Source organism: Mirounga leonina, unplaced genomic scaffold (genome assembly GCF_011800145.1).
Source record: "Mirounga leonina isolate KUSES-001 unplaced genomic scaffold, KU_Mleo_1.0 Mir_126, whole genome shotgun sequence".
Classification (NCBI taxonomy): Eukaryota; Metazoa; Chordata; class Mammalia; order Carnivora; family Phocidae; genus Mirounga; species Mirounga leonina.
Window position 1 is genome coordinate 29,565,420 of NW_023270314.1, and position 14,614 is coordinate 29,580,033.

At 38.6% G+C, this 14,614-nt stretch overlaps 1 protein-coding gene across 2 annotated transcripts in view; it reads left to right on the top strand.

Annotated features, from left to right (window-relative positions):
* The first annotated feature begins 279 nt into the window (after positions 1-279).
* Positions 280-14,614, top strand: part of RPAP3 (RNA polymerase II associated protein 3) — a 38,372-nt gene continuing 24,037 nt past the window's right edge. For both annotated transcript variants that reach the window (XM_035002806.1, XM_035002807.1), the window contains exons 1-5: positions 280-381; positions 3,014-3,197; positions 4,213-4,353; positions 7,036-7,158; positions 8,174-8,301. In XM_035002806.1, the coding sequence (XP_034858697.1) occupies positions 3,045-3,197; positions 4,213-4,353; positions 7,036-7,158; positions 8,174-8,301 (545 nt within the window). In that variant the 5' untranslated portion in view covers positions 280-381; positions 3,014-3,044. The remainder of the gene's footprint in view (positions 382-3,013; positions 3,198-4,212; positions 4,354-7,035; positions 7,159-8,173; positions 8,302-14,614) is intronic.

Consider the following 14,614-nt stretch of genomic DNA (forward strand, 5'->3'; position numbering starts at 1 on the left):
CCAGGTTAATACTCAAGGCGTTACTATTTTGGGAATCAGAACGAGGGGATTCCAGGTTAATACTCAAGGCGTTACTATTTTGGGAATCAGAACGAGTCAGGATGACTCTGCAGTTTGGGCGTTATCTCCCGCGAATTTCAGTCATACTGGAAGCAAGCAAGCAAGCAAGGCGTCAGATCTGGCTTTAACCTGTCAATTCTCTAACTCTACCCTGAGAAGCGAGGCACACCGTAGCTGCCCTTCTGCGCACGCTCCGCCCGGACGCCAGGGGGCGGGGCGAGGGCACGCGGGGACTTGTGGGAAAGCTCGGGCAGGTGGGGCGCGGCGTGAGACGCTGCGGGCCTGGGGTAGCGGCCCTGTGGGCAGTAACGGCCTAGCGAGGTGAGCCGGCTTTACGTTTATCGCCGGTTGCAGTAGCCGACGAGGCTTTGGGGGTGGTCTGGCGCAAAGAGGGCGTGCGGCCGTGGGTCCCGGGGGAGGCGGAGGGCAGGAAGGCGTGAGGGCGGGCGGCGCGGTGGTGTCCAGGGTAGCGGCGTCCCGGGCGAGCGTTCCGGAAGGAGCTCGCCCTGCGTCCCCGGGTATGGAAGATCTGCTCTACCGACTGTCCCTCGACCCCGCTTCCCGGGGTGTTGGGCCGATTTGCGGTGATCCGATAGCAGATCCACCCTCCCTGGAGAACTGCGGGGGGGGCCCGCCCCCTCTCGGCGTGGGTGTGCTGTGTTCGCCGGGATACTGAATGTGAAAGTGTGAAAGTGTGAAAGCGATAGCCCCCAGCATTGGAAGTTTCTGGTTCCCTGCTCGGACTCCAGCCCCGTCGCAGGTTCCGTGGGAGCAGTTGTAGCTGCGGGAGCAGCGGAGGTGATGAGTGAAATGGAAAAGGGTTTCGACCTTTTGCAGCATCGCAGTGGCTTGCTGCGCTTTTATTCCTATTTTTGAGCCCCAGCAAAGCACTATAATGGTTTCGTTTTTTAAAAACGAGATATACGTATGTGATCAAACTTGGGCGCTGCCTGAAAAAAAGGTTAAACTTAGTTTAGGTTACAAGGCCAGGCAAGGGGTCAGAAGACCTATCTGCATTTGCAACCATTAGAAAAATGATTTTTCTAATCTGCTCCGTCTCCCATGCTACTCCCCCACTCCTTAAGCGTTGAATCCCCTCCCACCCTTTTGCGGACTTTGCCCCATCTCTCATCCTTTTTCCTAGATTTCTTTTACCTTGATTCTCTTCGTCGTCTTCTACCAGACTATACTCGTGAGCAGTCTTAGATTATTAAAGACAGAATTACGCTAATCCCCATATAATCTCATTTACTCAGCAGCTCATTTTATTTCTATCCTTTCCTTAAATCTCATTGAAACTCTCAATAAATCTTTATATGACTAAATACAATGCACGTTCTTTCCCCTTATGCCACCTTTGTGTCTTTAGGCACTGCCAACCTCTGTCACCTTGAACTCTTTCTTGAAAATTCTCTCCTGTGACAGTACTCTCCAGGTTTTCCTCCCAGCTCTCTAGATGTTGCTCCCTAGTTTTTCCTATATTGGTATCTCCTCCTCAGCTTGTTCCCTAAATAGTAGTGTTTTGCAGGCTCCACCCCCTGCCCACCCAACCCAGTAGTCACAGTGATTTAAGCAGGTCCAAATTCGTGATTGTAACTTCCACCTTTAAGCTAGTGACACTCAAATTTATAAACTTATACTACCTACTGGATATGTCATCCTCATGTCCCATAAGCACCCGATTCAGCATATCCCAAGCTGAAATATTTGTTTTTCTTCTTGTTCTCCAATCCTGAAATGTCTTTTCCTTTCCTTTTTTAAGATTAAAAAAAAATTTTTTTTAAGTCATCTCTACACCCACCGTGGGGCTCGAACTCATAACCCCAAAATCAAGAGTGGCACGTTCCACCGACTGAGCCAGCCAGGTGCCCCCCCTCTTTTCCTTTTAAAATTGTGATCCTGACTCACATGGCACTGCTAATTTCACCAGGCTACCAAACCGGAAATCTAAGACACTGGTTAGGTCCTTCTCTGCTCCCAGCTCCTCAGTTGAATCAGTCATCAGGTACTTTTTATTTTACCTCCACGATACTTTCATAGCTTTCAGACCTCATGGCCTGGCATTTTGAGATCTTTCCCATAGCCACCTCAGCCTTCTCTTCCATCATTCTCTTTCTTAGTCCTTTGGTCTGCTTGCCCGCTCCTCCATGGTTAATCATTTTGGCTGGCCTCTTTGAAATGTGGCTAGTTATAGCACCTCTGGGGACTCTTTCCTTGAACCCACCACCCTACCCACCATCTGATTTATGCCTGTCCTTTGCGGTCAGTCCCACAGCATCTGTATGTGCCTCTAGCACAGTTCTCAACCAGGAATTATTATGCCGTCTAGGTGATATTTGACAATGTTTGGAGACATTTTTGATTGTCACAGTCTGGAGGGGAGGGAGAATACTGCTCTGTAGTTGGAAGAGGCCAGGGATGTTACCCGCCATTTTACAATGCATAGGACAGACCTTCTACCACAAAGATATATCTGTCCCAAAATGTCAATAACTCCAAGGTTGAAAGACCCTGTCAGCATAATATTTTGTGGCTCTCGATACTTGATTATTTTGTTTCCTTCTCCATTAGACCTGGGACCTTGTCTTACTTGTTTTTATAGGACCTGTCACATAGCAGAAGTTCAATAAATTTTGAAAAGGAGTAAAGGAGATAATTAGGATTAATTTATAAATGGGAGACGAGCAGAGTCTGCTACCAAGGGGTACTTGCTAATTTCAGTGATTTCCCCCTCATTGCCTTTTATTCATAATGCATTTCAGTGATGCCCAGACTTGTCTGTTTTTCATTTCATTCAGCAAACATTGATTCATTTAAAAAATAATATATTGATGTTTTCTTTCTTCAGCATACTTTAGGCTCTCCTCTGTGTATTTTTGCCATTTATGAAGTGGTAAAAACTCATTGATAGCTATGCTTCAAAAACAAACCAAATCTGTTTAATTCTTGTCAGAAATTGGTTGGTCAAAACTCTGCAGGACATAATGACTTCGACAAATAAAGCAATTGAATTACAACTACAAGTGAAACAAAATGCAGAAGAATTACAGGACTTTATGAGGGATTTAGAAAACTGGGAAAAGGATATTAAACAGAAGGATATGGAACTAAGAAGACAGAATGGTGTTCCTGAAGAGGTAAATTTCTTAATTAAATCCTACTTTAGCATCCAGCAAAACTATTTGATTTAAAATAAAGCACAGCCTTTTAAAATGTTTTGTGAAAATACTGAAATTGAAGTGATTTGCTGCCTGTCAACATTTTGAAAAATTCTGCTTTTTAAATCTTTGTAGTACTTATATTAACTCTATTAAGACATTTTAAGGCTTAGCCAATAGTTAGGGAAAGGAAGACCATGTGATAATTCTTAAGGTAAATGAATAGCATTTTCGATGTTTAGGGGTGTGTGTGTGTGTGTGTGTGTGTGTGTGTGTGTGTATAATACAGATCATATATAATTATATATTTAATAATATCTTAACATATAGTATTGGCATAAAATACAGATTACTTATGTAGGTTCAACCAAACGTTTTTCTTAAGACTGTGCATTTAAATATGGATAACTTTTTCATACTAATGATGTGCAGGCAGTTCAGTTTGCTGTTGTACTATTGCTAATTCATTGTAGTAAGGCTGAAGATCAGGCAGTTTTGAAGTGTGAATTTAGGATTGCAAATTAAATGTATAATTAAAATTTCTAGATAATACTTTCCTTGTGACTAAACAGTATTCAGCATTTGTCAAAGAATGAATTAAACTTTTCAAGCATGAATTGTTGTAAGTGAAGATGGCAAATTGGTATTTTTAAGCACTTAAAAAATAAAAAGTACTTTTTTTTTTTTTTAAAGATTTTATTTATTTAATTGAAAGAGAGAGACACAGCAAGAGAGGGAACACAAGCAGGGGGAATGGGAGAGGGAGAAGCAGGCTTCCCGCGGAGCGGGGAGCCTGATGCGGGGCTCGATCCCAGGACCCTGGGATCATGACTTGAGCCGAAGGCAGACGCTTAACAACCGAGCTGCCCAGGCGCCCTAAAAGTACTTCTTACTTGAAAATATAATTTAGTGAGAATTTTAAACATTGGTAGTTATACAAAAAAGTAATAGAGCAGTGCTCAAACATCATGTGTTTATTTTTTCCCATCCCTAGAATTTACCTCCTATTCGAAATGGGAATTTTAGGAAAAAGAAGAAAGGCAAACCTAAAGAGTCTTCTAAAAAAACCAAAGATGAAAACACAAAAAACAGGATAAAATCTTATGATTATGAGGCATGGGCAAAACTTGATGTGGTAAGTTAATTTACTTATATGCTTCTTAGTATTTGAATAAGATTGTCTTGGAGTTAGCTAAGAGTAATGGGTTAAATGAAAAATAGTGTAAAGTATCTTACCCTTGTGTCTTTCACTTATAGATTATTTTATGTGAATCCAACTTTAATTACAATTCTTTTCAATTAACTAGATTATTTTTTCTCCTGCAGCCCTCTTTCAGTGAGTAGTGGCTAAAACAGCCAGGATTCTTTTCTTTTTTTCTATTTTTTCTTTCTCTTTTTTTTTTTGCAAAAATAGTACGTAGAGGTCCAGCGTACTCCCCACCCAGTTTACCCCAGTAATTCCTTAATTATAGTACAGTATCAAAAACAGGAAATCGATATGGTACAATGTATATATATATATATATATCACATAGATTTAGGTAACCACCATTTAGAATTCAAAAATACTGCATCCCCATCCCATCTTCTTTTCTTCCCTCTACCCCCATAAATAACCACTCTTCTGATTTTTAGATTTATTATTTTATTGGCTCTTTTCTATTTAACATTTTTATTTGAGGTTATACATACAGTAAAGTGCAAACATCTTAAGTGTACAGCTTCCTGAATTTTTGCTCCTGTATATACCTGAAAAACCACCATCCACATCAAGATACAAGACCTTTTCAGCATCCCAGAAGCCTTCCTTTTCAGTTGATTACCTCCCAGAGGTAGCCACTATTGTAATCTTTAATATTATAGATCCGTTTTGCCAGTTTTGGAATTTCATATAAATGTATCATACAGTATACAGTCTTTTGTGTTTGGCTTTGTTTGCTAGCATTGTCTGAGATTGATCCATATTATCAGTAACAGTAATTTTTTTCCTTGCTGATCAGAATTCCATTGTGTGAATATATCACAATTTGTATATCCATTCTCCTATTGACATACATTTGGGTTGTTTCCAGTTTGGGGCTATTATGAACAAGCCTGCTATGAACATTCTTGTATGTGTCTTTTTATGGATCTAAGCACCTGGGAGGGAATTTGCAGGTCATACTTTATATATACATTTAGTTTTAGAAGACACAGCTCGATAGTTTTCCAAATTACTTGTATTTTTCTTAATGAAACCAAGGCCAATTGACTGAAGATAGAGCTGGCACTACCAATTAAATAGTTTGCCATCTGCTTCAGTATTGTCCTGATGTAGGGAAAGTATAGTTTTAGGTCTTGGATTTATTGCTGTGGGAAATGATGCTTTCTGAACATGATATTTTCTCTGCTGAGTATTATATAGTCTACTTTCATTTTTTGTGATCTTATCCCTCATTATATAGCTTTTTCCTTTTCATAAGATGGTATCTTCTTATACTGCTTTTTCCTGAAAGCCATCATCCTCAGATCATTTCTGAGAGAGGTGCTTTCTATACAGTCATTTTTACTCATTCAGCAGATACTGATTGAACTCATGCTTTGTGTGGCCGATGCCATCATGATGTACTGCATTGCTTGACGTCAATTTAGGGTATCTATACAAGATGTAGGTGTTTACTTACCATTCCACTCTAGTTGAGATCTGAGCAGCTGCTTTAGTGTTCTGCTGCTGGTGGTGGTCTCCACTTGCAAGCATAGCAGCGTTGGATAATCTTGGCTCTTTAATGTTGGTAGGCTGGTGGTATTTGTAGAATCTTCATGCTAAAACACGTAGCTGAGTTTTAGTCTATCTTAATGTTCATTCAGTGAAACTAAGCATAGATTTTATTTTATTTTTTAATTTGTCAATGATTTGGGGCTTTTTGACATAAAATAGTATGATATTAAATGCAAAAAAGATTTTCTATAATTAAAATTTTTGTTTAGATGAGCTTTAATGAACTTTTTAACGCTTACTGGTTTTAAAATCTCTTACTAAAAACCATTCTTTTATCATATATGATAAATATGATTAAAAAATCCTGATGAGGTTTATGAGATGATTTATTACCATGAAAGGAATGTGTGATCCAAAAGAGATTGGGAATTGTTGGACTAGTATATTATGTATTTTCTTTGGTAGGGTCGGCTGTATTTTTGGAATTCACTGAGACTATAACATAGTCATTGAGAGCGCTTCAGAGCAGGCAGATTTGCCTCGATTCAAATCCTGACTTGGCCACTTATTAGCCAGGTGATCTTGAGTTAACAAACCTCTGTGTCTTGATTCATTCCTTCCAGTAAAAAACATGGGGAATCATACTTACCTCATATGTTTTTGTGAGGATTAGGAGTTAATGTGCTTTGCAGGCAGTTTTTCATGTTTTGAGAATAAGGAAGAAAAAAGGCATTTAGTAAAAACCCTTCCTTGGTTGTTAGTTATTTATTACATTAGTTTGGGGTTATTTCCAAACTTGCCTTATGTCAAGCCATAAATACCTCACTACTAATAGTTTTGTGATTTAGGGGTGATTTGTAGACTCTATTGACTTTTAGCTTATTTAATGAGTTCAGAGCTAGATTCTTTTAAGTGGTTTGGATCTTGGTTTTCTAAACAGGGGTACATTTTTCTCTGGAGAGAATCCTAACAATGAGAGGTTATTTGGATTGAAAGCAACCTTAGGCCTTCAGGCCTTTAGATCATTACAACCTAAGTTGAGTGTACTTTTTTTTTTTTAATGTCTTCTTTATTTTAATGGTCATGTAATTATGAGCACTGTTCTACTTATAATTTCAGGACAGTATCCTTGATGAGCTTGATAAAGAAGAGAGTATCCATGATTCTGTGTCTCAAGAATCAGAGTCAGAAGAAGATGGGATTCATGTAGATTCACAAAAGGCTCTTGCTCTAAAAGAAAAGGTATTTTTCTTTAGGTTAGCATTAGTTTCCTTCGTGTAAGCAGGATATGTAGAAAATCATGTGGATCCCAGTATTTCTTCAATGTAGTTTTGGGCGGGGTGGGGTGTTCAGACTTTAACGTATCCATATCAAGAGGCAGTATAGCTTGTTGGTTAGGAGTTTATGTCTGAAGCCAGATTGTACGGGTTCAGATCCTGTGACAAGTTCTTTAATTACCTGTACCTCAGTTTTCTTTTTTTAAAGATTTTATTTATTTATTCATGAGAGACAGAGAGAGAGACAGAGGCAGAGGGAGAAGCAGGCTCCCCGCGGAGCAGGGAGCCCGATGCGGGACTCGATCCCAGGACCCTGGGATCATGACCTGAGCCGAAGGCAGACGCTTAACCGAATGAGCCACCCAGGCGTCCCTGTACCTCAGTTTTCTTAACTATAAAAATAAGATTAATATTATTACTAAACCTTAATGGGTTGTTATGAATATTAAATGAATTATTATATGTAAAATGCGTGGACTGTACAGAGACTCCTTTTAGGGTTTTTTGTAGTAGACTAAAGTAACTTAAAATCAGAGTGTGAATCTTGACATGAACATTAAATTCTACCCTTCCATATCACAGGTCATCTCTGGTTACTTTTTGGAATGTTAAACATCCCTCTTCAGAAAGCCTCATTATAAAACTAACTATATTGCTTTTCAAAAAGGTGGAACTCTTTTCAGATTAAACTTCATCTTGATGTCTTTCTTTTGTTACATTTCTGTGGGTATTGTCAATCAAAAGTACCTAATTCTATGTATGTTAACTCGTTTTTCTCCCAAGGCTTTTTTGGCTTGTGCTCATACAATGACTATCTAGTGAATTTCAGCATTTGTTGAAAGACCATTTTGCTTAATTTTCTTTTCTTTCCTGTTAACCTTGAACACAGAGCTAATGAGTTAGAAAAAGATGCATAATATTGAAAGAAAATGGTTCTGCAATTCTCTGCCAGTATATATCTGACTCATATGCTTTTTCAGGGCAATAAATACTTCAAACAAGGAAAATATGATGAAGCAATTGAATGCTACACCAAAGGCATGGATGCTGATCCATATAATCCTGTGTTGCCAACAAACAGAGCATCAGCATACTTTAGGTTGAAAAAGTAAGGGATTCCCATAATGTGTGTGACTATTTTATATGTGTATGGAGGCTGATTTTTTTTTTTTATGTTAATGTTAGTCACCATACAGTACGTCATTAGTTTCCGATGTAGTGTACACTGATCCATTATTTGCATATAACACCCAGTGCTCCATGCAATATGTGCCCTCCTTAATACCCATCACCAGGCTAACTCATCCCCCCACCCCCCTCCCCTCTAAAACCCTCAGTTTGTTTCTCAGAGTCCATAGTCTCATGGTTCATCTCCCCTTCCAATTTCCCCCCCTTCATTTTTCCCTTCCTTCTCCTAATGTCCTCCATGCTATTCCTTACGTTCCACGAATAAGTGAAATCATATGAAAATTGACTTTCTCTGCTTGACTTATTTCACTTAGCATAATCTCCTCCAGTCCCATCCATGTTGATGTAAAAGTTGGATATTCATCCTTTCTGATGGCTTAGTAATATTCCATTATATATATGGAGCACATCTTTATCCATTCGTCTGTTGAAGGGCATCTCAGCTCTTTCCACAGTTTGGCTATTGTGGACATTGCTGCTATGAACATTGGGGTGCATATGGCTGTGTCTTTGGGGTAAATACCCAGTAGTGCAATTGCTGGGTCATAGCTCTATTTTTGATTTTTTGAGGAACCTCCACACTGTTTTCCAAAATGGCTGTACCAACTTGCATTCCCACCAACAGTGTAAGAGGGTTCCCCTTTCTCTGCACAACCTCTGCAACATTTGTTGTTTCTTGCCTTGTCAATTTCTGCCATTCTAACTGGTGTAAGGTGGGTTTGATTTGAATCTCCCTGATGGCTAATGATGATGAACATTTTTTCATGTGTCTGTTAGCCATTTGTATGTCTTCTTTTGAGAAGTGTCTGTTCATGTCTTCTGCCCATTTTTTGACTTGATTATTTATTTTTTGGGTGTTGAGTTTGAGAAGCTCTTTATAGATCTTGGATACCAGCCCTTTGTCTGTAGTGTCATTTGCAAATATCTTCTCCCATTCCGTGGGTTGCCTCTTTGTTTTGTTGACTGTTTCCTTTGCTGTGCAGAAGCTTTTTATCTTGACGAAGTCCCAAAAGTTCATTTTCGCTTTTGTTTCCCTTTGGAGCCTGATTTTTTAAAAAAATCTTTCATACGTCCAGGCAATGACATAATATTCAGCGATAAAAAGGCATGAGTTATTAAGCCATGAAAAGTCATGGAGGAACCTTAGATGCATATTTTTTCTCTCTCTTTTTTTAGTGTTACTGACTTTTTATTCTCATAACTAAGCCTAGTAAAACAAACATACAGTCATTTGCTGTCATTATAATTTCTTGAACAAAAGACTGTTTGGCAGTATTAAGGACATAATCTTACCAACAGTCTTTTATTTATTTATTTATTTATTTATTTATTAAAGATTTTATTTATTTGATAGAGAAATAGCAAGAGCAGGAGCACAAGCAGGGGGGGTGGGGGAGGGAGAAGCAGGCTTCCCGCCAAGCAGGGAGCCTGATGTGGGGTTCGATCCCAGGACCCTGGGATCATGACCTGAGCCGAAGGCAGACACTTAACAACTGAGCCACCCAGGCTCCCCAGAACAGTCTTTTAAATGAAATAATTTGGCCTTATAAGAATTTACTGTATGGCCTGTCTTTTCCCAGTTTTCATCATGACGTGGTAAAAACTTGTCCCAAATTCTGGCACTTAACCTGCCGACTAGCATTTGGGAATCATACATCATAAAAAGATAACTTTCTTCTTTCCTTGAAAATGGAGATGGGATCTTCATTTTTTTCCTCCAAATTTTTATTTAAATTCCAGTTAACATACAGTGTAATATTAGTTTCAGGTGTAGAATTTAGTGATTCATTGCTTACATGTAACACTCAGTGTTTACCACAAGTGCTCTCCTTAGTACCCATCACCTACTTAACCCATCCCCCCACCCACCTCCCCTCCAGTAAACCTCAGTTTGTGTCTATAGTTAAGGGACTGCTTCTTGGTTTGTCTTTCCTTTTTTTCCCCCCATGTTCATTTGTTTTGTTTCTTAAATTGCACATATGAGTGAAATCCTATGGTATTTGTCTTTCTCTGACTGATTTTGTTTAGCATAGTACACTCTAGCTCCACCCACATCATTGCAAATGGCAAGATTGCATTCTTTTGATGGCTGAGTAATATTCCATTTAATACATACCACATCTTCTTTACCCATTTATCAGTGATGGACTTTTGGGCTCTTTCCATAATTTGGCTATTGTTGATAATGCTGCTTTTAGCCTCGGGGTGCATGTACCCCTTTGAATCAGTATTTTTGTATCCTTTAGGTAAATACCTAGTAGTGCAATTGCTGGAATGTAGGGTAGTTCTATTGTTAACTTTTTGAGGAACCTCCATAGTGTTTTCCAGAGTAGATCCACCAGCTTGCATTCCCACCAACAGAATAAGAGGGTTCCCTTTTCTGCCCATCCTCACCAACACCTGTTATTTCCTGTGTTGTTAATTTTAGCTATTCTGACAGGTGTGAGGTGGTATCTCATTTTGATTTGTATTTCCCCGACAAGTGATGTTGAGCATCTTGTCATGTGTCTTTTGGCCATTTGTCTTCTTTGGAGAAATGTTAACTCATGCCCATTTCTTAACTGGATTATTTGTTTTTTTCGGTGGTGATTTTGATAGGTTCTTTATAGATTTTGGATACTAACCCTTTATCAGATATGTCATTTGCAAATATCTTCTCCCATTTTGTGGGTTGCTTTTTAGTTTTGTTGATGGTTTCCTTCGCTGTGCAGAAGCTTTTTATTTTGATGAAGTCCCTATAGTTTACTTTCGCTTTTGTTTCCCTTGATGTCGGAGATGTATCTAGTAAGAAGTTGCTACAGCCAATGTCAAAGAGGTTACTGCGTGTGTTCTCTAGAAATTTGATGGTTTCCTGTGTCACATTTAGGTCTTTCACCCATTTTGATTTTATTTTTGTGTATGGTCTAAGAGAATGGTCCAGTTTCATTTATTTTTGCATGTTACTGTCCAGTTTTCCCAACACCATTTGTTGAAGAGACTGTCTTTTTCTGTTGCATATTCTTTCCTGCTTTGTCAAAGATTAATTGACCATAGAATTGTGGATCCATTTCTGGGTTTTCTGTTCTGTCCCATTGATCTGTGTGTGTTTTTATGCCAGTACCATACTGTCTTGATGACTATAGCTTTGAAATATAGCTTGCAGTCTGGAATTGTGATGCCTCTAGCTTTGCTTTTCTTTTTCAAGATTGCTTTGGCTGTTCGTGGTCTTCTGTGGTTCCACACAGATTTTAGGATTGTTTTAGCTCTGTGAAAAATGCTGATGGTATTTTGATAGGGATTGCATTAAATGTGTGGATTGCTTTGGGTAGTATAGACATTTTAACAGTATTTGTTTTTCTAATCCATGAGCATGGAATGTTTTTCAGTTTCTTTGTGTCCTCTTCAATTTCTTTCATAAGTGTTCTACAGTTTTCAGAGTACAGATCTTTCACCTCTTTAGTTAGGTTTATTGCTAGGTATCTTACGGTTTTTGGTGCAGTTGTAAGTGCAATTAATTTCTTGATTTCTCTTTCTGCTGCTTCATTATTGGTGTATAGAAATGCAACAGTATTCTGTACATTGATTTTGTATCCTGTGACTTTACTGAATTTGTGTATCAATTCTAGCAATTTTTGGTGGAGTCTTTTAGGTTTTCTATATAGAATATCATGTCATCTGCAAAAGTGAATGTTTGACTTCTTCCTTGCCGATTTGGATGCCTTTTATTTCTTTTTGTTGTCTTGATTGTTGAGGCTAGGACTACTAGTACTATGTTAAATAACTGGTGAGAGTGAATATCCCTGTTTTGTTCCTGACTGTAGAGGAAAAGCTCTCAGTTTTCCCCCATTGAGGATGGTATTAGCTGTGGGTTTTTCATGTATGGCCTTTGTAATGTTGAGGTATATTCCTCCTATTCCTACTTTGTTGAGGGGTTTTATCATGAATGGATGTTGTATTTTGTTAGATGTTTTTTCTGCATCTGTTGAGAGGATCATATGGTTCTTATTCTTTCTTTCATTGTGGTGTTATCACGTTGATTGATTTGCAAATATTGAATCACCCTTGCAGCCCAGGAATAAATCCCATTTGATTATGATGAGTGATTCTTTTAATATACTGTTAGATTTGATTTGCTAGTATTTTGTTGACAATTTTTGCATCCATGTTCTTCAGGGTTATTGGCTTGTAGTTCTCTTTTTTAGTCGACTCTGGTTTTGGAATCAGGGTAATGCTGGCTTCATAGAATGAATTTGGAAGTTTTCCTTCCATTTCTATTTTTTGGAACAATTTGAGAAGAGTAGGTATTAATTCTTTAAGTGTTTGGTAGAATTCCCCTGGGAAGCCATCTGGTCCTGGACTTTTGCTTTCTGGCAGATTTTTGATTACTGATTCAGTTTCTTTGCTGGTTATCAGTCTGTTCAAGTTTTTTGTTTCTTCCTGTTTCATTTATGTTAGTTTATATGTTTCTGGGAAACTTGTTGGCATATAATTTTTCATAATATTCTCTTATAATTGTATTTCTGTGGTCTTGGTTGTTAATGTCTCCTCTCTCATTTGTGATTTTATTTATTTGGGTCCTTTCTCTTTTCTTTTTGGTAAGTCTGGCTAGGGGTTTATCAATTTTATTAATTCTTTCAAAGAACCAGCTCTTGGTTTCATTGATCATCAGTTCTGTTTTTTGTTACTGTTATTTCTGTATCATTTATTCCTGCTCTAATCTTTATTATTTCCCTTCTTCTGCTGGCTTTAAGCTTTGTTGTTCTTTTTCTGGCTCCTTCTAGGTGTAAGGTTAGGTTATGTATCTGAGATTTTTCTTGCTTTTTAAGATGGGCCTGTATTGCTGTATAATTCTCTCTTAGGACCGCTTTTACTGTATCCCAAAGCTTTTGGACCGTCATGTTTTCATTTTCATTTGTTTCCATGTATTTTCTTATTTCTTCTGTGATTTCCTGGTTGATCCATTTATTCTTTAGTAGGATGTTGTTTATAACCTCCATGTATTTGTGCTCCTTCCAAATGTTTTCTTGTGGTTGACTTCAAGTTCCATAGTGTTGTGGTCAGAAAATATGCATGGTATGATCTCAGTCTTTTTGTACTTGTTGAGGCCTGATTTGTGATCTAGTATGTGATCTGTTCTGGATAATGTCCCATGTGCCCTTGAAAAGAATGTGTATTCTGCTGCTTTAGGATGAAATGTTTTGCATATATCTGTTAAGTCCATCTGGTCCAGTGTGTCATTCAAAAGCCATTATTTCCTTGTTGATTTTCTGCTTAGGTGATCTGTCCATTGCTGTAAGTGGGGTGTTAAAGTCCCCTCCTGTCATTGTGTTATTATTGAGTTCCTTTATGTTATTAATTATTTTATATATTTGGGTGCTCCCACGTTGGGGCCATCAATATTTACAATTGTTAGATCTCCTTGTTGGTTAGTCCACTTTATTATGGTATAGTGCCCTTCTTCATCTCTTGTTACAGTCTTTGGTGTAAAATCTAGTTTGTCTGATATAAGTATTGCTACTCCAGCTTTCTTTTGACTTCCATTTGCATGATGGATGGTTCTCCATCCCCTCACTTTCAATCTGCAGGTGTCTTTAGGTCTAAAAGGAATCTCTTGTAAGCAGCATATAGATGGGTCTTTTTTTTTTTTTTTTAAGATTTTATTTATTTGACAGAGAGAGACACAGCGAGAGAGGGGAACACAAGCAGGGGGAGTGGGAGAGGGAGAAGCAGGCTCCCGGCCGAGCAGGGAGCCCGATGCGGGGCTCGATCCCAGGACCCTGGAATCATGACCTGAGCCGAAGGCAGACGCTTAACGACTGAGCCACCCAGGCGCCCCGGGTCTGTTTTTTTAATCCATTCTGACACCCTTACGTCTTTTGATTGAAGCATTTAGTCCATTTACATTCAGAGTAATTATTGATAGATACGAATTTAGTGTCATTGTATTACTTGTTCTTTTGTTGTTTCTGGAGATTTTCTCTGTTCCTTTTTAGTCTTTGTCACTTTTGGTTTTTCTTTCCCACTCAAAGAGTCCCTTTTAATATCTCTTGCAGGGCTGGTTTAGTGCTCATGAACTCCTTTAGTTTTTGTTTGGGAAACTCTTTAATCTCTCCTATTTTGAATGACAGCCTTGCTGTATAGAATATTCTTGGCTGCATATTTTTCCCATTCACCATGTTGAATATATCATTCCACTCCCTTCTGGCTTGCCAAGTTTTTGTGGAGAGATCTCCAGCTAGCCTTACGGGTCTTCC